At 37.5% G+C, this 25,273-nt stretch overlaps 1 protein-coding gene across 1 annotated transcript; it reads left to right on the forward strand.

The window, feature by feature from the left end:
• Window positions 1-330: 330 nt before the first annotated feature.
• pigl (phosphatidylinositol glycan anchor biosynthesis, class L) lies at window positions 331-25,184 on the forward strand (the record flags this gene model as incomplete). The annotated part of the gene is given in 8 exon segments (XM_084113422.1): window positions 331-349; window positions 352-699; window positions 930-1,029; window positions 16,046-16,136; window positions 19,021-19,088; window positions 21,815-21,846; window positions 23,353-23,486; window positions 24,663-25,184. Coding segments are annotated over 8 exon segments (921 nt in total). The 3' UTR covers window positions 24,792-25,184.
• Between the last annotated feature and the right edge of the window lie 89 nt (window positions 25,185-25,273).

Below are 25,273 nucleotides of genomic sequence, written 5' to 3' on the forward strand. Positions count from 1 at the left end.
ACGGCCTTCACCCCACCCAAGCCTCAATCTCCGTATATTGCTGCACACCAGAATTACAGGGAAATTATGTTTTATTAAAAATCAACTTTTTGAAACGAATTTATTCCCGTATTAATAATTGTTTTATGCTTCCGCATTTGAAATTATTCCAGCTAAGGAGTTTATTAAATATAATTTAATCAATTCTGTCGTGCAGTTGTACTTTTTTCTGACTTCAAAATTATATTAGGTGTATATAAATTGGAAACAAATAATATCCTACAATAACCCAGTGTTTTTTGTTCAAACAATCCGATCTGCAGGTCTATAGGAACCATTAGTCAGGAAACGATGTTCTACACGGACTCTTTCATGGCGCGGTCGAGATGTTTGTTTTCGTTTCCATCATATTTGTCTTAGTGGCTTACACAGTTTCTATAAAGTTTGTGTATTACAGATTTAGCCAGTTATGGCCACACTTACGAAATAAAATATCCACCCCTTCATACACCTTTGGAAACGCACACTTTTGTCCAACACAAAAGAGGTCCGGCGCGCTCTTACGAAACTCAGAGGATGGCAAGCAGCGCGTGACAGCAAACGAGACTCGAGCTCTTTTAGTCACTGCACATCCAGATGACGAATGCATGTTCTTTGCACCTACAATCTTAAAACTTGTTGAATCACAAGCATCCGTTTATTTGTTATGTTTGTCAACAGGTAGGTTTACTATTCTGTAAATAAATTATAACCATAACCTGAATCATTTTTCAGTTCTATTGAAAGCCAGATCCTTTTTTTTTTACCTAGCAAATGCATGCTGTTTAATAATGTAATTTGCATAAATACTATACTCTATGATTAGATAAAGAAATCTGGACTTCTGCTGAAATATTTGCCATGCTTGTGTAATGTAAAAGAGACACATCAAATGTTTCTGCAATCCTCAGGCAATTACAACAATCAAGGACTCCAACGCAAAAGGGAACTGCTTGACAGCTGTGCAGTGCTGGGAATTCCATCCAACCATGTCACTGTCATAGAAGACAAGTAAGGGATTACACACACAGGTTACACAATTTTCATTTAAAGTAATTGTTCACCCCAAAATGTAAAATCTGTCGTCATTTGCTTACTCTCAAGTTGATCCAAACCTGTATGACTTGTGGTCATAATATAATATAAATATAACATCTTAATCATCTGAATAACTTCTTGAATGGAAATCTAAAAGACTGCATTGGATTTACATAATTTAATGATTTTTTTTTTCCTGTGATGGCAAAGCTGAATTTGCCTAAATCATGTGAATATGCTAATTTGGTGCTCAAGAAACATTTCTTATTATTATCAATTTGCGGTAAGTATTTTTATTTAAAGAAATGAATAGTTTTATTCAGTAAGGTTGCATTAAATTGATCAAAAGTGAGCGTGAAGACATTTACAAAGAATCCTGGAAAAATTATCACCGTTTACACAATATTAAGCAGCAAAAACTGTTTTCAACAATAAAATACACATATATGCATATGTGTGTATATACATTTCTTTCGTGACATTCTGTAGAACTATATAAAATCATTTTGAAAACGTATAACAAGATGTCTCTCTACAATTACTGTTAAATTAATTAATTAATTAGAACTTGACTTGAGCACAGTTGCGTTTACATGAATGAATGCTAAGGCATATATGGCAGATTTTCTTGGACAGTTTCAGTTTCTTCTTATGAATGAATGCACATGATTAAGTCCTCACTTGATGAGTAAGATGCACAGACCTGCCAACCCTGATCTTCAACATAACTCCATAAAGATAATAAAGACTGTGTCAATCAATCAGCTCCCAACCCTGACAATAAGCCGTAGTCTACTCTTGGTGGGGGTGTTTTATTCATGCTATGAAAATAAACATTTAGTTCCAGTATGGCCATCCCCCTGAGGCTTCAGCCGCAGCGAGCAAACCCATTAAAGGGGTCATCGGATGCAAAATTCACTTTTATATGAATTTTTTGGCATTTGCATATAAATCTGTCTTTGCAGTGTGTGGACACAACCACCATACAATGAAAAAAATCCATTCACTCCTTTTTTTTCCCACTAATCTCACTCTCAATAATTAGGCCGTTTGGATTTTTTTTGAGCACTATGATGTCATAATGCTCATGCTCCGCCCACGACCACTGACGGACTGTCCCGTATTAGCATATTTCTGCCATCAGCCATTCAACACCCCCCATGGAAGAGTAGGGTGGGGTGAGCAGTTGCTCATTATCATTTCAAGAGACATGCACCGAAACAGGTCGCTGTGAACAGAGCTGTTTTTGAGGAGGTAAAAGGGTGCTGTTTTACACAACCATTGAGGAATTTTAACCAAAGTATATTACAAACTTTATATGAACACCCTAAATAATCATACCAACTTGTGGAAAATGGGCATCCGATGACCCCTTTAAAGGTACAATATGTAAGATTTTTGTAATAAAATATCCAAAAATCACTTGCACAGTGTGATGTACTAACTGCAGTTGTGTACTTACAATATCCCAAAAGTTTCCAAAGATTTTTAATTTCAGAGAAATTCCAATTTTAAATAATGGCTCGTCCCTGTCGCCCTGTTCCACTTGTTGCCTGTCAATGACGTAATATCCGCATTATGCCTGGTTTCAGCTCGTACTGCCATAGTAACCATGGTGACAGACGTGGACAACTGCGTAACGTCTAGCGGCACGCTCACGCTGTTGTTGTTTCGTTCAAACATTATGGACCATGGCAAGCAGTCTTTGGGACAAAAGGAGAAGTAAAACGAGGATCAATATCGGCGTGGCGTTTTCGAGAGCTTCACGTCCATGACTAACTTTGACTTGACAGAGACGCCGCTCTTGCATGTACTTTATTAGACAGGGGAGCAAATGTACATAAAACGAATAAATGTTATATAGCTCAACATGATGAAATGTTAGAATATGATCAGTATGTTATTCTAATGTTGACCTAGCTTACTGCTAGTCTCATATAGCCAACAAACTAACACATAGAATAACATTATAACTTTCAACACACTCATGCAGTTTAGTGTGATAGTGTAGACCAAGTGAAACAACGCTGCGTTACCTCACAAGTTTAATTCGTCAAATAAACTGACCTGTGTGAGTAGTAATTCAGCTCTTGCGGGTAGTTCGGTAGAATGAAATGTCCTTATTCCTTTATATCCCCGGGACTCGCGTGTGGCGCTGATATCTGTCTCTCATTAGCAAATGCGCCCTGCTTCACACCACAGTCATGTTAAAAAACATCAGTGTATTCATTCATCCATAAACATTATTAGATCCATCAGCATGACGACAAGTTCCATAATTCTGCTTATGCGTCATCAACCTACACCTTTGTTATTGTAAGAGGTTAGCGACCCCTAGCAGCGAAAAAAATTACATATTGTAGCTTTAAGGGTGTCTGGGTCAGGCCCCTCCTCTTCTCCCCTGGCTGCCCTGTAAACAAAGAGTGGCTGGGCTACAAATTAAACCCTTCCATTCTTGTTACAACAGAGGCACAGACAGCTCGAGATGATGTATGGGAGCTTGATCTGTCACCGACATAAACAACCAGGCCGGGAGACTAAAAGGGCAGTCCTTAACCCCCCTGAGAACTCTATGATGACACGGCCTGAAAAAAAAAAAAAGAGTACACGGGGCATGATTTCTAAAATAGTCATTGTGATCCCACAATTACCAATATCACTCACATCTGTGTGGTACGGTTGAATTTTCTGTATTTTCCTGAATCATCAGCTGTTTTTCTCAAATGTTAACTATAGTTCAGATTTCCAAAATACAGGCAGGCCAAATAAGATTTCTTCCTACCCACATTTTCCGTCACTGCTTAGCTGTGCCAGAGTCTGGCTGAAGTACATGTAACCAACAGTAGGAGACACGTATCAGTAATATTTACACCATTGAAAACACATTAAATTGATCAAAAGGGACAGTAAAGACACTTATGGTGTGACAAAAGATTTCTGTTTCAAATAAATGCTGTTCTTTTTAACTTTAGAGATCATTTATACATGATTATAAAATGTTGTCTCTTCAGAGCATACTGCTACTGCTAGGATTTTTTAGTTTTGAAGCATTTTTAGTCATTTCTTTAAAGTAAACTTAACACTTTTTATTCCCAAAGACCCTAAATCCACAGTTGGAAAAATGTAGTTAGGAATCCTTCAGCATTTCAGATAACACTTTGTCAGGGTGTGCTTGGATTTCAGCTTGCAGCTGGTTTAAAAAAAAAAAAAAAAAAAAAGATATTTGACAAAGAAGTTCTTAGCTTAGTCAGGTTTATGCTATGTAAAAAAGTCACAAGTCCATTCAAAGGGAAAACCAGTTTTATTGTATTACTGCATTAAATAAACCTGTCTAAAGATTTTTGGAATTCTTTGAAAACAACACTTAATATCTTGTTTCTACGATAAATGTATTTTTAGGCATTTTACTGAAATAAGACAACAATACTGAGTTAAAATAGATTTTTTGCAGTGTGTGCCCTTGTTCCACAGTAACGGTTCATCCCAATCAATGGGTTTGGAAATGAGTATTTGCTTTTTGTTAAAAATAATTGAAATATTGGACAGGCTGGATGACAATAAAATTGAGACAGCTTGTACTCTGTATTGTCGTTAGCTAGTCCAGTTCCTCTGGAAATAATTGCAAGTCTCTTGCTGAAAAATCACATGAAGGCATTTTAGATAAAAAAAAAAAAAATAATTCAAAACCCTGTGGGATTTTGTTACATGACATAAACCAGAGTTTTCCTGTCCACCCAGAGAATGGCAGGCAAAAAATATGATGTATGTGTCACAAATTCAAGTTCTCCCAAAAGAATTTGCATAGTCATGGTAATATGTTTTCCAGGCTGTTTTCCAAGTACAATGACCCGCCCTGCCTGCAGTTCTTCCCTGCATGTATTCGTGCACTCTATGCTTCCTTCTTGGCATTGGTGTTTTCGTGCTTAAATTCTGCAGATCCCCAGAGGTCCAAAACACCATCGCATGGCTGAAACTTCTCCACATTTAGAGTTTGTTGGTTTCTTGGAAGGATGGAAAAACTAAAGCAGAATGGACCCTCTAGCTGTCCCAAATGTAACAAGACATTTCCTGGTGTGTTGGACGATCAGATACGCCCTTGTTTTGACTGCTTTGGACACAGCTGTCACATTTACCTCCATTTGGGTCATTTAGATCACTGCGTGTGTGTGTGTGTGGTACGCACTCTTTGTGTAAGTGTGGGGTCAGTGAGCAGTTGTCTTGTTTTAGACCGCTCTAGTGAGGGTACGTGGAATCAGGGTGTGTTCTGAGAAGCCTGGGAGTGTTTGTGTGTGTTGACTAGGTCATAAGTATCATGTAAACTCAGACACCCACCTGGACCTTTCATAATAAGCTGGCACAACGCCCAGTCCGCCTGTATCTCTCTCTCTCTCTCTCTCTCTCTCTCTCTCTCTCTCTCTCTCTCTCTCTCTCTCTCTCTCTCTCTCTCTCTCTCTCTCACACGCTCACCCTATCTTTATTTTTTAACCTAATGTACACACAGCATAAACTTTGATCCATTCTGACTCATTTTCCTTGTTCACCTTATCCACCGTATCTCAGTCTTTACCCAGGAGCTGACACTGTAATCTTTATGATCCTTTCCTCTATAGTCATTCACAAGCACGTACACAAACAAACAAGGCTTAAATCTCACCCCGCATTTGTCAAAAACCCAGTTTGTGAGTGACTAAAAGTAAGCTTTGGTACAGCATAGATCACTCACAAATACTCTAATCAATGTCATCCTGATCTTTTTTTTTAATCTAATATGTTACAGATTTCACTGGAGCATAGATAACTGACGACTGCAGTGAACTGATAACACATAAATCTGAAAGATGAGCTTCTGGGTTTTTCGGTTGCATAGCATGACCTCAGCAAACCGTGATAATCTCTGGCTTTCATGTGCACGTTTAAGCTTTTGCGTGTGTGTGTGTCAGTGTCAGCGTCAGCGTCCTGGCAGGGTCATCTGGGATCTGAGCTGGTTCAGGAAAGGTCGCTGTCTAGTGATCAGGGATTGGTGTGCATGCAATGATCCTATTCATACCCTGTAGTCAGCAGCAACTGTTGTCGTACTCAGAGTTCTGAATGCGCACACACACACACACACACTCAACTGAGTAGACAAAGGTTACATGAGTGCACATAGTTAGAGTGACAAAGTCTTGTGGACTTTAGTCTCAGACGTCCACAGACTGCTCACTCATGTACATTGGATGCAAAACTGGTAAGAACTGGTTGAAGTCAGCAATTGCTATCTGACTGACTGGCTGGCGGCTAGCCTGCTACATAATATCCTGGCATCAGGGTCTCCTCTCAATATTTAGACTTTATTTAAACTAGGGAGGCACAATATACCTGGACTAAATCTGTAAATAGTGATTATTTTATATATATATATATATATATATATATATATATATATATATATATATATATCAGTGTTTCCCCTACCATTATATAAGGGGGGCGCCCCGCCCTCCTAACAGCTCCCCCCGCCCCCCTTGAAGGTCAAGTAAATTTGATTTGAATTTATTTATAGTGCCAGATTACAATTTGTTATTTTATTAAAAAAACTAAATAGCCCTTAAGTAATATGTTATTTATCTTATTTCCACGATGGCATGTCTTTTCTGTCTGTGTTTGCGCGTTTACAATTAGCTATTCCAATGAGTGCGCAAGCGCGCACACTCACACACAAACAAACACTTGCGTCAAATACAGATGAGCACTAGCGGACAGAGAGCGCGCGGCGGGAAATATGTCGCTGAACTGAAGATGGCAACACTCACTCTACTGCGAGTAGCAGCCGGAGTAGCTCTCCTGCTCCGCCCGTTTCACACATATTTCGTTTGCAGTGTGTATGCGGTGAGTATTTTTTTTCCATAGCCTACCCATGTTTACAAAGCTTTTACACTGCACGCGGATGCAGTCCGTCGATGATCGATTTCTTTCAGTTGCGCTGCGTATACAGCATATCGTTTCCGCACCGAGTCTATTTTTGCCGTTTATATACTGTCTATGATTTTTTCCTGTGCTGCAAACGCTGAATTAAAGTGACAGCGCATGTTTCGTGGGCAAAATGAACACAGATTGACCTGAAAATGTAGTCATTTCACCATAAGTGCGATTAATTAAATAAAACGTAGTACATTTATTTAATTAAATACTACTTTTTTCACTTTAAGACCGGGGTTAAGCAAGGAAAACAATTTACCTCAACAAGGCGACATAATGACATTCGTGGAGGTGGAAAAACAAGTTCTTTGTGACATGCAAGATTTATTGTATTAAAATTTAAATGCAAAAGATGTTAATATAAGTACATGGTTACGTATTTTACCACTTGCTTGAGCAACTTAATATATAATTATATAGAAGTAATGCATTGAATAATACATTGTTTAAATTGTTTAAACGTGAATGTGCGTTCACAGCAGTGCTGCGTCTGACATGATTGTTCTCTCCAATAAATGCATCATAGAAATAAAAACTTCTCACAAAAAAGCCCATTTAAAATTAGTTTGTCATATAAATGTATTAACACATTAACGAACAATGAATGAGCAATATATTTGTTAGTATTTCTAAATCTTTTTTTAGTTGTTAGTTAAAAAAATAAAACTATTAAGCTCTGGTCCATTAATATGAACAAATACTTATATACATTTAACAAAGGTTATTTTCAAAAGTCAGTTTTAAAAAGATTAAAATATGTTTATTTTATTTTTTTAAACAGATATCTTATGTTAACATTTTTAGCGCAATTTTCCCCCGGAAATTGCGCTTATCAACTCATGATTTCTGTTCTGTGCGTCTGTGCGCACCAATCTTGCACTTCTATCTACTCCTCAATCAGACCACCTAGAGACTTCGGGTTTTCGGCATTATGTTAAGAAAGGTCTAATCTCGGGAACGCACCAAAAAAAAAAAAAAAAAAAAATCCCCCCCCCCCCAAACCTGTAAACCTAGGGGAAACACTGTATATATATATATAATCATTTAAATTAATAATACTTTCTCTTTCTTTCTACATCAAAGAATCCTGAAAATAAGTATCAGGGTTTCCACAAAAATATTTGGCAGCACAACTGTTCAACATTGATAATAACAAGACATGTTTCTTGAGCATCAAATCAGCATATTAGAATGATTTCTGAAGGGTCATGTTACACTGAAGTAATGATGCTGAAAATTCAGCTTTAACATCAATGGAATAAATTACTTTTTTAAACTTAGTCAAATAGAAAACAGCTATTTTAAATTGTAATAATATGTCATTGTTTTTGCTGTATTTTTAATCAAATACAACCCTAAATGTCCAGAGCAGTTGGACATTTTGTAAAATGCAATAAAATCAAGAATCTGTGATTTTATTTTTATTTTATTTTTATTATTATTATTTTTAACTGACAAAAGTACAAAGAAAAGATTTTCAAAGTTTTCACTGACCAACTTAAGTGTATTTTGTTAATATAATTTTTTTTTTTTTTTTGATGGCTGCTACACAAGCCACCCAACTTCACCACCCAAGTTGGGACAGAGGCAAAATAAAAGTGAAAAGCTCATATAATATCCAAGGTAATTTTTTTTTAAAAGCAGTCCCTGATAAATTGGGGAATTGGTAATAGGTGAGGGTCTTGTGATTGGGTGTAAAATGAGCTTTTCTGTCTTTGCAAGCAAAGATGGGTCATGGCTCATCACTTCATGCCAAATATCATGAGAGAATTGTCAAACAATTCAAAAATCACATTTCTAATGCAAGATTGCAAAGAATTTTGGTCTTTCAATATCTTCCATACATAATAATGTGAGAAGATTCAGGGAATCCAGGAAACCTCTGTCTCTCAGCCGTCTCTCCTTCTAAAGTCTTTCTTCAAATCTCCCTCTTGCTCAGCTCACTCTCTCTCCTTTCCCATCATGAGTGGACACCCCTACTGCTGATCGGCTACAAGTTTAGTATGAGCTTCTCGATAACAGCTAGAATTGTAATTAGTGCATTCCTACCCTGAACATGTGAGTAAACCAACAGGTTGAACGCTTTACATGTTGGTCAGACAGCCTCTTCCTGTTTAAGTTGGTGGTTTTCAGTCAGAATTATCTGCAGAGTGGATCAGACTTTATACCAGCTTTTAATGTGGTACAGCTTTTAATGTGGCCTCATGAACTTGTGATTATCATCTCTAATTATATTATCTGTGTAGACTTGTTTGCTGGCAATTAAAAGTTGTCTTTCTGATTCATTGAATTGAATTGTGAGTGTGCGTGATATCCATTTCATTTTACACTATGATTGTAAAGTTCTGTTGTATCTTACTTTGTTGTATCTTACCGTCTCAGAGTGTGTGTCCTCATGGGCTCTGAATGAGTCGTGTGACCCTCTTCTCAGAGTTGCTTTGCTCTCTCTGGTGCACAGCTGCATTGACCGCCTACACTCTGACCGAGGCAATGCATCATGGGAGTGCTTTTGTGATAAGAGCACATCTGAACACGCTCTACTGAACTTGTACTTAGTCGACCCCCACTCCTCTTTTTCCTCTCTCTTTTTCTGTATTATTCATTGAGGCAGACATCTGTCTGAACACAGACCACACAGTCCACCTGCCTGGCAGGGTGACATCAGGTTGAGAGCCTGTCCTCTGTTTACTTCCTTTTACAGGTCTCTCTCTGTGTCTATGTCATGTGTTGAGAGCTTTCAGTGGGTGTTAGGTTAGTTTTTGTAAGATTATCCTGCATGTTTTTCTTGAACTAAGCCAGATATTCCCATAGTGGCTGTCTGAGAATTTATAAAGGAACCTATAATCTTAAGTTTGGACTGTTTTCACAGCAAATGTATTTTCTCATTTAATTCCAAATAAAGTGTTCTAATTATTTAAATGATTACATGTAATAAAAATGACTACTATCAATATAATATGTATGGAAACCCATTTCTGTTAAATAAGAAAAAAATCATTCTTTGGTAAGTCATAATTGTAAGTTAAAAAGTAGAATATATACTAATTGGAAATTATGTCAGGAATAATTGAACTCTCAACAGTGTTTGGCAGCAGCATCTCTACTAGTAGTAAAGCTATAAGTTTAACTGCTTCAAAAACAGAAACGTTATCACCTCGCTACTGAGAATTGTCATTTAGCTTTTCAGTTATGAAACTATTTTATCAAAAAAGTCGATCACCAGGCAGCGCTAACAACAAATTTCTGTGCACATGTAGCCTATGCTTCTGTCTGTGTGTGACTTTTTGTCATCATTTCGACTTTTTATGTCATAATTATGACTGTCTCGTAATTATGATAAAAATGTCAGCTTTTTATGTAAAAATTTTGACTTTTCTCAGTGTTCTCTGTATTATATTTTGAAAGCTGCAGGGCTCTTTTGTGCCAAGTATTTGAGAGTGTAATTTTATTTTAATAGGTGTTCTAAATTTGGCTGAAAAAGGCTGTTTGGCTGCTCCTGAACATCTAAATGAATGAAGAATGTAGCTTGAGCTTTCCAGTTTGCTGCACTGCAGAGCTACCGACTGATAAAAGTGCTTCTTATACTCCATAAATCTGCACAAACATAACTGCAAACCTTAACCCATTTCAGTCAGATATTTTCCATGCTGAAAGGGTTAACTCGTTCAGCAGTCAGCTTTTCCCAGCATGCACCGGGGCCTTGTAGGAAAGGCGGCCCTGGCCCCATGTGACCAGACAAAACAAACGCTGCCAGTCTCCCCACCCCCCTCCCCCACCCTCTCTGCTCTCTCACACACACACACACACATACACACACCGCCTCCTCAGTAGGCTAAAGTTCATCTGCTGCATTCAGATGCCTGCAAGCAATTGCACATGCGGATGAGTGAGTGAGCGAGCAAGAGAGAGAAGGAAGGGAGGGAGAAGAGAGGTTACTATGGGGCATTTGACACTGTTGCTATAGCGAGGCTAACACTGCATTGATCCATTCTGAAAAAGGTCAGGTAGATCATGTGTTTTTCTCTTTTTTTCTTTATTTCATTATCATTCTCTCTTTCTGTTCCTTGTTCTTGGTTCTAGAAGATTAAAGGTGTAAGCTTTGAAACTTTCTTCCCTTAAAAGGGCAGTGTAGTAAAATGCCTCGAAAAGCCTGAACACTCAAGTTGTTGTTGACTTTGGAAAGAATGTTTGTGTATGTGCTACAATTATTAAAGCAACAGTTCACCCACAATTCTGTCATAATTTACTCATCCTCATCCCATACTGAAGCCACATTCATTTTTGTCCTTTGGACGTTGAATGTGAAGTTTTGAAGAGTATCCTGGCTTTACATAATAAAAAAAGTGAAAGGGGGTGAGGTTGTCAAGCTCCAAAATGCCAAAACACCATAAAAGTATCGTAAAAGTGGCCCATGTGCTATATTCTCTGTCTTTTGAGGTCAAGTGCGATAGCTTTGTTTTAAAAGCAGACATGTGAGAGCCAAAGCAGTTTGGCATCATTGACAGTGATGTAATATTTTTGTTGTCCTAGTGACTTGTGCAGTCCATTTAGAGCTTCTGCGAAGGGAAAAACTGATCAAATTATCAAGACTGGTTTATTTGTCACTCAAAGCAATTGTATGACTTCAGAAGACTTCTAAAGCTTAGACCACTTTATGATACTTTTATGATGTTTTTCTGTCATTTTGGAGCATACCTAGTTCTCATGCGCTTTCATTATATGTAAAAGAGCAGCCAAGATATTCCTCACAAATTCACCTTCAGCATTATACATGAGAAAGTCATATCGGTTTGTAACTGCATCACTGCCAAAAACGTTTTTTTGCTGAACATTCTAATAAAATGTAAGTCAATGCCAATAGGGGTTTCTAAACTAAAATTTATTCAAAGTTCTAAGCTTTAACTAAATGTTTAGATTTCATTAAATGTAAAAAGAAAAAAATAGAAAGAATATCCTTTATTTTGGTCAAACAAAAATTGTATTAAGAGGTTTAGTGCTCTGAAAAATTGGTGTAGACACAAATTTCACAAACAATTTCAAAGAAACCACAAGTAACACATTGATTAAACATGAATTTTTGATATTGAAAAACTGAAATAGTATTTTTCTGTAAAACATACTGGAGTACATTTACTAATGTTTTTATATACAAATTTCGAAAAATCATTATTTATAGTGTTTATATGTTTGATGAATATCACGCTAATATCAAGCTGCCTTACAAGCTAATAATTATACTTTTGCTTCAGCTGTGCTGCAGAATAAATCATAAGACATCAAATTCATAATATTTGGATAAAATCAATTGTTTTATTTTTTGTGATAAGTAGGTAGAAAGATATCTTGGCATTCATACCTCTTTTTCAAGTCAAGTTCCACCTCTTACATTATCGTATGAGTCTTTGTACATTAGATCTGTCTGTGCTCTCTTTTGTCTTATCCTAACTGCTACTGCCCAATTTCCAAGTCACCCCATTTTCTAGCATATCACCTCGCACCCACCCCGCCTCTGATAGGGTATCCTTCAGAGCTGACCTTGTGACCCTGACCAGCATTTGATTTGTGTGCAGATCCATCACAAAAGAACAGAAACAACTGTCAAGCCCCATTGTCAAGAGAGGGAGGTTGCCTCAATTCAACTGGCTCTGTTTCTCTCTCTCTCTTTATCTGTTCTCTCTCTCTCACTCTGACTTTCACACCCCCCCGTTCTCGTCTTACCCCCTGACCTTGAGCTCGGATTTTGCTGCCGGCTGTCTTTAACACATTCAGTGCCAACTGGTACGCATTGCCAACCCGGCCCTCTCAGCCAATCACAGTCCACTTTGCCCCGCCATATCCAAAATCTGGCCATTGAATCATTGTAGATACAGAGTCCTCCAGTGAATTTGTTTGCCTTCCTGCCTGCCAGAATTCAATTATAAACTTTTTCAGCTCTGAAAATGTTTCTCTGGCTATGTTTTAAAAGTCTTATCTTATATTTATATAATAAGTAACTACTTTTATTGCCACTTTTCTCCTAAATCATATACCATCTAATGCACTGCATTATTGGATTGACATTTCCAGTCTCTATATCTAATGCTGCCTTAGAATTTTGCACACACAAAAAGTTGTCTTAGACAGACCTTTTGGAACAACCTTCACATCTCAAGCACACCTACGATGACTTAAAATAATGTCTAGGTAGGCAGCTCGCTATGTTTTGGAGCTTCTGTCTCTTAATCCAGATCCCTACACTCTTGCTTACTCAACTGTTCTTTATCTTTCTTTTTGCTGTTCTAATATTTGATGTTTGATAAAGGTGTCTAGGAGTAAAACAGCAAGAAAACAAAACAACATGCACTTAAGTGATTGTCCACAGTGGGCAGTGCTTCTTCTGACCCCAATACATTACACAGCAGCTATGTGGGGTGTTCAAGTGAAAGTTGTGTGTGAGAGAAAGAGAACAAAAAGAAAGAGAGAGATTAATGCATGGCCCTTGTTTTCCCTGAGTTGTAGTTACAGATGAATGAGAGGGAAAAGCCCGGGTGACCTTTGATCCCAGACTTCAGAGAGGACTGTGGGATGCATTCAAGCTGAGCGGTAGTAAGACTGTGGCAGTAAATCAGATAGAGAGACTCTCGCTCGCCACTGTAGCCCTCGGGCCAAAACCTGCCCTTCCAGGACCTCGCTGTTTTGTTGCAGCTGTGTGTGTTGGCACGTAGAGGCTTTTTGCTCAGTCCAAATCAAACTTACAAAAAGAACATGGACAGTACAGTATATACAAACCTCTTCCATCATTTGTGTCTTTAGTATTGAATATAATGCCACTCATTAGTTGTGCTTGATAAGTCAAGAGTCACTATTACCATTGCTCAGACTTAAACTTTGGTGTGTAATTTGTCCTGCACCATCTGTACCACAGACGGCATATTTGTAAGTATGGATGATACCCTTATAATGATGTGGCATATTGGAGAGAGGTGTTTAACTACTTACAGTGAGGAAAATAAGTATTTGAACACCCTGCTATTTTGCAAGTTCTCCCACTTAGAAATCATGGAGGGGTCTGAAATTGTCATCGTAGGTGCATGTCCACTGTGAGAGACATAATCTAAAAAAAAAAATCCAGAAATCACAATGTATGATTTTTTCACTATTTATTTGTATGATACAGCTGCAAATAAGTATTTGAACCCCTGAGAAAATCAATGTTAATATTTGGTACAGTAGCCTTTGTTTGCAATTACAGAGGTCAAATGTTTCATGTAGTTTTTCACCAGGTTTGCACACACTGCAGGAGGGATTTTGGCCCACTCCTCCACACAGATCTTCTCTAGATCAGTCAGGTTTCTGGGCTGTCGCTGAGAAACACGGAGTTTGAGCTCCCTCCAAAGATTCTCTATTGGGTTTAGGTCTGGAGACTGGCTAGGCCACGCCAGAACCTTGATATGCTTTTACAGAGCCACTCCTTGGTTATCCTGGCTGTGTGCTTCGGGTCATTGTCATGTTGGAAGACCCAGCCTCGACCCATCTTCAATGCTCTAACTGAGGGAAGGAGGTTGTTCCCCAAAATTTCGCAATACATGGCCCCGGTCATCCTCTCCTTAATACAGTGCAGTCGCCCTGTCCCATGTGCAGAAACCCCCCCCCCAAAGCATGATGCTACCACCCCCATGCTTCACAGTAGGGATGGTGTTCTTGGGATGGTACTCATCATTCTTCTTCCTCCAAACACGTTTAGTGGAATTATGACCAAAAAGTTCTATTTTGGTCTCATCTGACCACATGACTTTCTCCCATGACTCCTCTGGATCATCCAAATGGTCATTGGCAAACTTAAGACGGGCCTTGACATGTGCTGGTTTAAGCAGGGGAACCTTCCGTGCCATGCATGATTTCAAACCATGACGTCTTAGTGTATTACCAACAGTAACCTTGGAAACGGTGGTCCCAGCTCTTTTCAGGTCATTGACCAGCTCCTCCCGTGTAGTTCTGGGCTGATTTCTCACCTTTCTTAGGATCATTGAGACCCCACGAGGTGAGATCTTGCATGGAGCCCCAGTCCGAGGGAGATTGACAGTCATGTTTAGCTTCTTCCATTTTCTAATGATTGCTCCAACAGTGGACCTTTTTTCACCAAGCTGCTTGGCAATTTCCCCGTAGCCCTTTCCAGCCTTGTGGAGGTGTACAATTTTGTCTCTAGTGTCTTTGGACAGCTCTTTGGTCTTGGCCATGTTAGTAGTTGGATTCTTACTGATTGTATGGGGTGGACAGGTGTCTTTATGCAGCTAACGACCTCAAACAGGTGCATCTAATTTAGGATAATAAATGGAGTGGAGGTGGACATTTTAAAGGCAGACTAACAGGTATTTGAGGGTCAGAATTCTAGCTGATAGACAGGTGTTCAAATACTTATTTGCAGCTGTATCATACAAATAAATAGTTAAAAAAATTATATATTATGATTTCTGGATTTTTTTTATTTTTTATTATGTCTCTCACAGTGGACATGCACCTACGGTGACTATTTTCAGACGACTGATTTCCAAGTGGGAGAACTTGCAAAATAGCAGGGTGTTCAAATACTTATTTTCCTCACTGTATCTAATCACTCTAACATAAAGTTTTCTCCCAGACAATAAAAAACACATTGATAGAAGGACCTATGAAAGCCTGTTTCTGAGAAAAAAATAAAAAGGTAATTATGACTTTGTCCCAATTTGACTTTATTTTGATGCATTGTGACTTTATATCTCTGACTTTATTTTTTATTTCTTACTTTAACACAGAATTATTGTGGCACTAATGGGCTTCCATCATTCCACTCCTTTCAACCATATATCAACTCACTTTGAACCACTCTGAACAGCTTAACAACCATACAGCAACGTACATGCAACCACTCACAAGCTCACAAGAAAGCCATTTTACACTCAACTCAAATTTGTAAAAATCTAGTTGCCTACATGCTATGTCTCATTTTAAAAATGTGTTAAATCTCCATATGACACTTTTATTTTTTTCTCCTTCTCTCCTCTTGTTCATGCAGAGAGCTTCCAGATGACCCTACGGTCCAGTGGAGCACTGCACTGGTCTCCTCTCTGATCCTCAAACACACCCAAAACTACAGCATCAGTCTGGTAGGAAACTTCCATACATCCAGGTCCACCTCATCCAGAAAACTGGAGTTTATTTGTATGACCTTGATTTGATTTGGGGCTGCCACCGTTACAACCTAAATGTACAGAAATTCCTCTAGAACACATCGGCAGGTTGGGAGAGCTCTCGGAGCAGTTTGACATGACAGTGGTACAGTCGTGAAGTTGAGACCAGTGATAGGCCTTTTAAATTTATGAAAGAGTTGAGTGCACTAAAACAGTTCCCAAAAAAGAGGAAACAAGTGTGTGCTTTTTTGCAGAATGTTCCCAAAGGATATCTAAAATGTTTGTTTCGGACATTATTAATAATGTATTGAGAACAAACCGGCACTTGGATAGACACAAAAGAGGCTGATGATAAGGGAACACAAGGTTGCAGATGAACTTTAGGACAAACCAAAAGATAAATATATGATAAATAAACATACAATAATCAGCAAGAGAGATGGGAAATTAGCATTCCACTGGCTCTGACAGAATCTGTCATATACAGTATGTAGACCTCTCCATATAATAGTGTTGAAATAATAAATAATTACTTCATCATAAAACACTGATCCTAGACTGGATGGAGGCTTTAAATGGTCATGTGACAGTCAGGTCTCGGGGGGGTGGGATCAAAGAGAGATTTTCAGAGATTCCAGTTTTTTACTGCGCTTATCTGATAGCTTAAGTCTAACTCATGAGGTTGCTTTGAGTCTAAGACCATATCAGCTAGATTAATTCACTCAGACAAGCTTTTCATTGCCCCCCTGTATTTAGCCCTAATTACACATGCTGTAATATCCTATAATACCACTGAAGCAGACACGTGGTTCCCCAGGGTCACTGCTGGCAAGCCAACGCAGATAGCTATCAGCCTGCTCTAAGGACTTCCAGAAAAGATCTCCCAAAAAAATTGAAATCAAGATTAGAACAAACATTTTTCCCTCTTTTTCCTCCTCTCTTTTTCTCACGTGTACTGTTTAATGTTTTCTTTGTCCCTCACTCTCCCTCTTTCACAGCCCGCATGCCATGAAATTCCCAAAGAAAGCCAAGCACGGAGGACTTGCATAAACAAGCCAGAAAACAAAGCAATGTCCTTGCAACATGACTTGGTTTACCTCCATCGCCTTGCATCCATAAGTGTACATGCAAAGAGCAGCCGGTATCCTTCCTAGCAGACTGCCAACTGCAGCAACAGTCCAGTCTGACTTTAAACCGCACACTCACTCACTAATACAGGCTGCTGAATCCAGTGGATCAGCACACGGTTCCGCTGCACCCTTAATTTCATGTTTGATTTAAGTCGAAGAGGCTGTGGGGATGGAAATACTGATGTTGAACTATAACATTACACTCCAATTTGATTTTGGCTTTCAAACGTGTGGGAAAAGAGTGGTGGCCATCTTGTGTTCTTTACCGCACTCTCACAAGGAGCAGAGGATTGTGGGTAGGGCACTATTACACAAATAGACTCATCTGGTTTAATCAGATGTGCATTACTGCTGGGCGTACCAGGATCCTTATGCTTTACATAATATGTGTGTACAGAGTGCAAACATGGTTATGTTGTGTTATGTGTTATGTACTGCAATTGGCCCTTACCCTTACTGTTGTGCACATGCTTTGAAAGACATAGATGACGTGCGACAGGTGTTTAATACTTTTAACACATTTTACATGTGTTGCACACTGTGGGCAGATAGACAATTAAAACAATTTTAGCTGGACTATAACCATGCATGTATAAACATATTTATTCAGTCCTCTCTGCTGTTCACAGCATTTAGAGTTTCTCTGTCTCACTCATGCCGATAGTCTCTTCTGAAAGCTGACTCACTCGCCTCATTGTGTTTGGCAACATTCTACATACCTGCCTCAATCTATTATTTTGTCAACCATATACTCCTCCACCCTTGGAGCTTGAGCTATGTGCAGCGGCCGCTTGGAAAGCACCCATTACCAAAGACAGAATCCCTCGCCTGGTGACACAGCAGACGATGCACAGATAGAAGCCTTTCCACACAGTTCTGGCAACAACTCCCACCAAGTCCACTGCTGAGTCTTCAAATTACTGCTTTTCTTTGGCTTGTGTTTCATCTTATTTTCAAGTTCTTTTCTTTTGCTTTTGCTTTTTTTTATCACCTTGTGTTCACCTTTTCACCCTGTTCTTCAGTGAGAAGAAAGAATGCAAATGGAAAATGTTATTACTGATCTTAAAATATGAAAACTGTATTAGATTTGTTCATGTTTTTGAAAGAAGTCTCCTATGCTCACCAAGGCTGCATTTATTTGAACAAAGATATAGTGAAAACGGCAATAATGTGAAATTTAAAATAAGTGTTTTCTAAATTTTTTTAGCATCATTACTCCAGTCTTCAGTCACATGATCCTTCAGAAATCACTCTGATTTGCTGCTCAAGAAACATTTATTATTATCTGATGTTGAAAACAGTTGCTAAATATTTTTGAGTAATTCTTTGATGAGTAGAAAGTTCAAAAGAACAGCATTTATTTGAAATAGAAAACTTTTGTAACATTATAAATCTCTTTACTGTCACTTTTGATCAATTTAATGCGCCCTTGCTGAATAAAAGTATTAATTTCTTTAAAAAAAAAACACAAAAGGTTAAATACTGTAGGTTAAAGTAATGTTCATTGTTAGTTCATGATACCTTAGTCTACAATAAATGTAAGCATATTGTATTGTAAAGTTTTATTTTAATTTAAAATACATGTAGGCTACTGTATTTAATGTGAATTCAAGCATATGCATAATGGCTGTAATTTTGATATCATTATATGTATAATGTAACAATAATATATAATGTGGTGTGCATAACAGTGCATTTATCATTCTCTGATTTCTGGTGTGTTTCTGCAGGTGCTGACATTTGATGGCAGAGGTGTGAGTGGACATGCCAATCATATTGCCATCTACAAGACCCTCAGGTACCTTTGTGCTAATTTCATAATGCAATATGTAACTCCACAACAGGATGTTAGCGGTTACTCAAAGTAGATTTGTATAAGTTAAAAAATAAATAGTGGTACATTGTAGTTCATTTCTAAAAAGAATGACTTTTCCCCACATAAAGCAACTGTAACAATAGCTTAGTCAAGAACAGAGACTTTCTGAAGTCAGGCCAGCTGTTTGATGTTTCTTGTTATAATTACGAAAAGGAAACAGACTAATGTTGCTTATTAAACATTACCTGAATTATTCCTAGTGGGTCCAGATGAAATAGGAAAGAGCTTCATTCTTGCTAAATTGATGCACTTTGCCCACATACCCTGCTGAACAGAGCTGTATCTTAGCTAGCTTAATCAGCAAGATGTCTTTAGTCAGCCAGCTTTTGCATGTGAACAGTTTGGCTGTGTTAACCCACAACCTAGACTATAACCAATCCAGATAAACCAGCCAGGACCAGCCAGAAATGTACACTGGTCTAAAAACTGGCCTTGCAGTAAAGTGGTGTGAAGATATTTAATGACTCTGTGACATACACTTCTCTCTGATTTGGCGCAAAGCAGGTACAGTGCAGTTTAATGCAAAGTCAAACAGACAAAATAAAATGGATCTTAACATTTTTAGAATTTCTCTGATTTTATATTTACAGCTATTTCATATTTTACTTTATTACTTCTTATTTTACTTGTGGGGGTAAGTAAGATTAACAAAAAAGAAAGAAATTAATACTTTTATTCAGAAAGGATTAATTAAATTGATCAAAAGTGACAGTAAACACTTTTATAATGTTACAAAGGATTTCGATTTCAAATAAATTCTGTTCTTTTGAACTATCTATTAAAAGAATCCTGAAAATAATGTGATCGTGATTTCGCACAAAACTGTTTTCAGCACATCTGTTTTCAACACTGATGATGATAATAAGAAATATTTCTTGAGCACCAAATCGAAGGAATATGTGATGCTGAAAATTCAGCTTTGCCAACACAATAATTAAATGACATTTTAAAATATATTGAAATAGTTTTTTTATTGTAATAATATTTCACAATGTTGTATTACTGTATAATATTTACTCAACTGTATATATATTATATAGCACATTTCATACACAGCAATGGTAATTCAAAGCGCTTTACATAGCAAAAGGAATTAAAATAATCACAACATATGCTTAAGAAATATGCATATCTGGCTATCATACCATCACTACACAAATAAAAGCTCACATTACACACATTCCAGCAGAGCAGCAAAATACTGAATCAGTTCAGAAAGAACGAAAAAACAGATCCTCTGTCTCGGATCAGACAGCTTGTTGTTCAAGCTGCAACAATGCACTGCAGGACTTTTCCTGATACCTTCAAATACTGTATGAATCCTAATCCTGCAATGACTTGAATGAAGGCTCGCAGTAAAACAGTCAGAACAAACCGCATTTAGGTATTGAGCAATGTTTGGTTCTAAGAAACAGAGCCAATCTTCTCGGACATCTGTCTCTTCTGTGCTGTTGTAGATTCATTTATTTTGTGTGTGTGTGTGTGTACATGTTTTTCTATCACGGTGGGGACTTCACCCTGAATGCACACAGACTCATGGGGACTCGTGTCACAGTGAGGAAACAAGCTTATAAATCATACAGAATATATATATTTTTTTGGAAATTTTTGTGTGATGGGTGGGTTTAGGGGTAGGGTTTGTGTAAGGGAATAGAATATACAGTTTGTACAGTATAAAAATCATTACGTCTGTGGAGAGTCCCCACAAAGATAGTGAACCAGACAAGTGTATGTGTCTGAGAGAGAGAGGGAGGAAGCAGTGGTGAAGTTGGCGCTGGGACTTGATCGTCGTGGGCTGAGCTCCGGGGCCAACACAGGTGCTGTGACTGGGAGAGCCAGGCCATGACAGGCAGTTCCAAGAACTGCATATGGATTTAGAGCTCACTCTAATCTGAGAAAAACCCAGACCTCAGGAAGTGTGTGTGTCCTTAAGACAAACACACACACACACACACACAGTGTAATAGGAGAGAAAGAGAGAGGCACTTCCGAAGACTGCAGACAAATAAATCAGAGTTATCAATAGTATTAGTATATTGGTTTATTGACCAAATTACACGTTTATAAAATATGTGATATACAATATAGGTGTGCTGAGTGAAGAGTGCATTTGTAATGGCAGAACAAACAAAAATTATGTACAAGTTATGTTAACTTATCCTGTGCATAATACAAATTACCAGGAAGTTTCAAACTGAGGTCTGGGGACACCCAAAGTGGTGCTAGGAAGCACACAGTGATTAGCAAATTATTTTCATTTAGTTTTGGAATAATATTTATTGTCAGTAGTACTACAGTAAATCTGCAGGTCTTAATTTCGTTATATCCTCTTGCTATTGTTATATCTACATTTATTTTGTTTAATTGGACCTGGATACACTAAATACAAATTATTTTCTTAATGAGCATCTTATTTTAAAAATAAATAAGAAGAAACTGATTTGCAAATTGACTACAGGACCCCAGAGAACAAAAAAAAAATGCTTAAAGACAAAGACATTTATTCAAGTTTCAAAATTAAGTAAGTCTGCTTATCAGGTTAATTTAAGGAAACAAAAATGCTCATTAAGAATGTTTTTGGAGTGTATGTGCGTTTGAGTTTGGTGTGTTACATTAATATTTTTTCTCTTTCATGTCTTTGGCAACAGTCATCTGGCTTCTGCTGGACGACTACCTGAAGGTAAGTCTTATTACATTACGTTCAAAAATATATTTAGCATAATATTATTTAAAATATTATTCATCATTTTGTAGAGTAAGACTTGACAGTTTAAATCTTGCCCTTGTTGGTAGTGCTGTGAATGTTTTCTAGGCAAAGTACGCCACCTACTGGTACACTGTATTAAGTGCACTCTGGAAAACATTTGCAGTATACTTACATAAATTTTCCCAGAAGCATCACTGAGCTAGACCAACCCTTTCTTACACCCAAGCGAGAAATTACTGAGATCATTGTTCTGCTGTGTCTACATTGTGTCAGAAAGCACAGAACAATCGGGAGAAAAGACATCTGATTGATTAGTGCAAAATTGGTGCAAATGAAATGGTCAGTTCACGACTCAAACCACTAGGGGTCGATATGCTGTCACATGAAGATGTCTTCTGGTTTCAGTAGGCTAGTGATTAAAATATTTTCAAAGGGTTACATATCAGTGGCCATATGATTTTTTTTTAAATAAACTGACACATGTGCTTTATTATATTTAACTTCAATTTCTCAGTGTATGTCCACTCATACTGAGGACAGGTTAGTCCTGTTAATCCGGTGTTTCCCATCTGTTTCTGGATAAATCGTATTTTACGTCACAGATCCTCAGTGAACCTCTAGGCGCCCGTGTTTCTTTAATCAGACAGATATTCTTTCTGATAACCCTGTCATTAACTCTCAGTACTAGGAGGTTTATCTGTGACCGCATCAAGAAGCTTGTTTATGCCCTTTATGCACTACCATTCAAAAGTTTAGGGTATGTAAGATTTTTTTAATTATCTTATGTTCAAAGCGTTATTTGATCAAAATGCAGTAAGACTGTAAGAGTAATTTTAAATAGCTGTGTTCTATTTTAATATATTTTAAAATGTAATTTATTCCTGTGATGGCAAATCTGAATTTTCAGCATCATTACTCCAGTCTTCAGTGTCACATGATCATTCAGAAATCATTCTAATATGCTGATTTGCTGCTTAAGAAACATGTCTTATTATTATCAATGTAAAAAAAATCTAGATTCTAGAAAGTTCAAAAGCTGCAGTTTTAGAAATAGAAATGTGTAACATTTAAATCTTTTATAACATCTTTTGTAACATTTAAATCACTTTTGATCCATTTAATGGATCCTTTGTGAAAAAAAGTATTAATTTCTTCATAAAACAAGATTTTACTGACCTCAAACTTTTGAACAGTATTGTATATAGGTGAGTCCTTACCAAATATATATATATTTTAAAAAGAAACAAACTGGTGCAGTTGCACTGTTTTTTTTCTGTTATGGATACACTTCTTTTTTCACTTAAGTCTATTACAGTATATGTATTCAGTTGTATTTGATAAAAAATAATCAGTAGCATGTAGACAACACCATTGAAACAGCTTATTGTGACTACAATCTCTATGAAATGATTGATTAAATCCTCTTCCTATAATAATAATCAACTGTTAAAGCTTTTTTTAATCCATCTGTTCCTACAGGTTGTCAGATCTTCTCTCTTCACTCCATCAGCATCCTCAGAAAGTATCTATCAGTCTTAGAGCTGCCGGTCAGCTGGCTCCTCCCCTCTGATTTCTGCTGTCTCATTGGACAAGAGGAGTATAAACGTGCCAAGGTGTGTCATGAGTCAGTGTTTAAACAAAAAGCTTAAGCTCTGATTAGACCCGATGAAACGTTACGCGTGTCTCATGTGTTTCTCAGCTTCTACAGTACAGCTGTCTTCAGATGTACAGTGCTTAGCATAAGTGAACACACCCATGCTAAAGTTGACTAAAAAGAGGAATAAAAAATCTTTTGAAAATTGATCTTAAAGTCTTAATTTAAAAAATGAGGAAATCTCCAACCTTTAAGGACACCCATTTTCTTTGTGAATGAATAATGTATCGTAAATCAGTAAATGTTCATCCTTAAAATATAGGGTGCGTCAGGACACCCCTATGTTAAATTCCCATTATTTTTAAAGGCCAGTTATTTCATTATTTCATGGATCCAGGATACTATGCATCCTGATAAAGTTCCCTTGGCCTTTGGAATTAAAATAGCCCCACATCATCACATACCCTTCACCATGCCTAGAGATTGGCATGGGGTTCCTTCCAGAGATCATCTCTCACTGCAAATCAAACCAGCTATTAGGCTAACTGAAATAAAACCATGCCAATCTCTAGGTATGGTGATGATGGTTTCCTGGTGTCCTGTTACATTGGTGTCCTGACTTATGCATCCTGTATTTTAAGGAAGAACATTTATTTATTTACGATACATTATTCATTCACAAAGAAAACTGGTGTCCTTAAAGGAGTTATGTACTTAATGAGGAGTTTTCCTCATTTTTTGAATTAAGACATTAAGATCAATTTTCAAAAGATGATTTTTATTCCTCTTTTTAGTCAACTTTAGCATGGGTGTGTTCACTTATGCTAAGCACTGTATTCCCAGACTGAAGACTGAATAGCAGACTATGAATACAGAACATTCATAGCTGTAAAAAGCTCCTTGTTGCTGATTAACACATTAGTACTTTGAACCTTTACTGTAAGCATTAACTAAGCCTGCCGAGAGGTCTCTGAATGACGCAGTTTCTCTGTCTGAACTGCCTCTACCAGTCTGGCTCCTTACAGTAGCATGTTAAGGCCTCGTGTGTCAGTTTGTGATCTTTGGTCAGGTCATCTACCTGATTTATTATAAGGGCTATAAAAATAAAAATAAATCAGTACACAGTAACCCAACAAATTTAAGTAACTGCTCTGTGTTGCGGTCTGTTCACTTCTCTCTCCTCTTCGTTCCTCAGAAAGCCATGCTCTGTCATCGCTCTCAGCTGCTGTGGTTCCGCCGGCTCTACATACTGTTCTCACGCTACATGTTCATAAACACGTTCCAGGCCATCGTTGTGGAAACAAAGAATGTGAAAATTTATTAGATTAGATTAGATTAGTCTTGGACACTGTTCCTGTCCATGTAGGACTAAAGTTATGCACTGCATTTTTTAGGTAAAGGTTAACTTCATGTTTCTTATTTCTTTAAATAACCCCATTCCAAATATGCTGTCATTAAAATACTATATAGTGACAGCATATTAAAAAAGGTTCAGCGAACATATTCAACCTGCAGACACTGATGGAGAAATGCTGGTATAATGGACCTATACACACTGTACCCCAAACCATCCAATATTCTGAAAGCCGGTTTTCTGGGAAGGTTTAACCTAGATAAGCACTTTAATAGAGTAGCTGAATCCAAAGAACAGATTGTGCCTTTGTGTGTGCAGGGAATGGAGAAAACTAAATTTGATTCTGTATAGTTTACATTTGCGTTTACTGCGTTTATTTGACTTAAGTTAAAGCACTGTTCCAAACGGATCAACAAGTACTGTACCAAATTTTGTGATTCAGTATGGTTTCA

This window comes from Abramis brama (genome assembly GCF_963993115.1).
Source record: "Abramis brama genome assembly, chromosome: 5".
NCBI classification, from domain to species: domain Eukaryota; kingdom Metazoa; phylum Chordata; class Actinopteri; order Cypriniformes; family Leuciscidae; genus Abramis; species Abramis brama.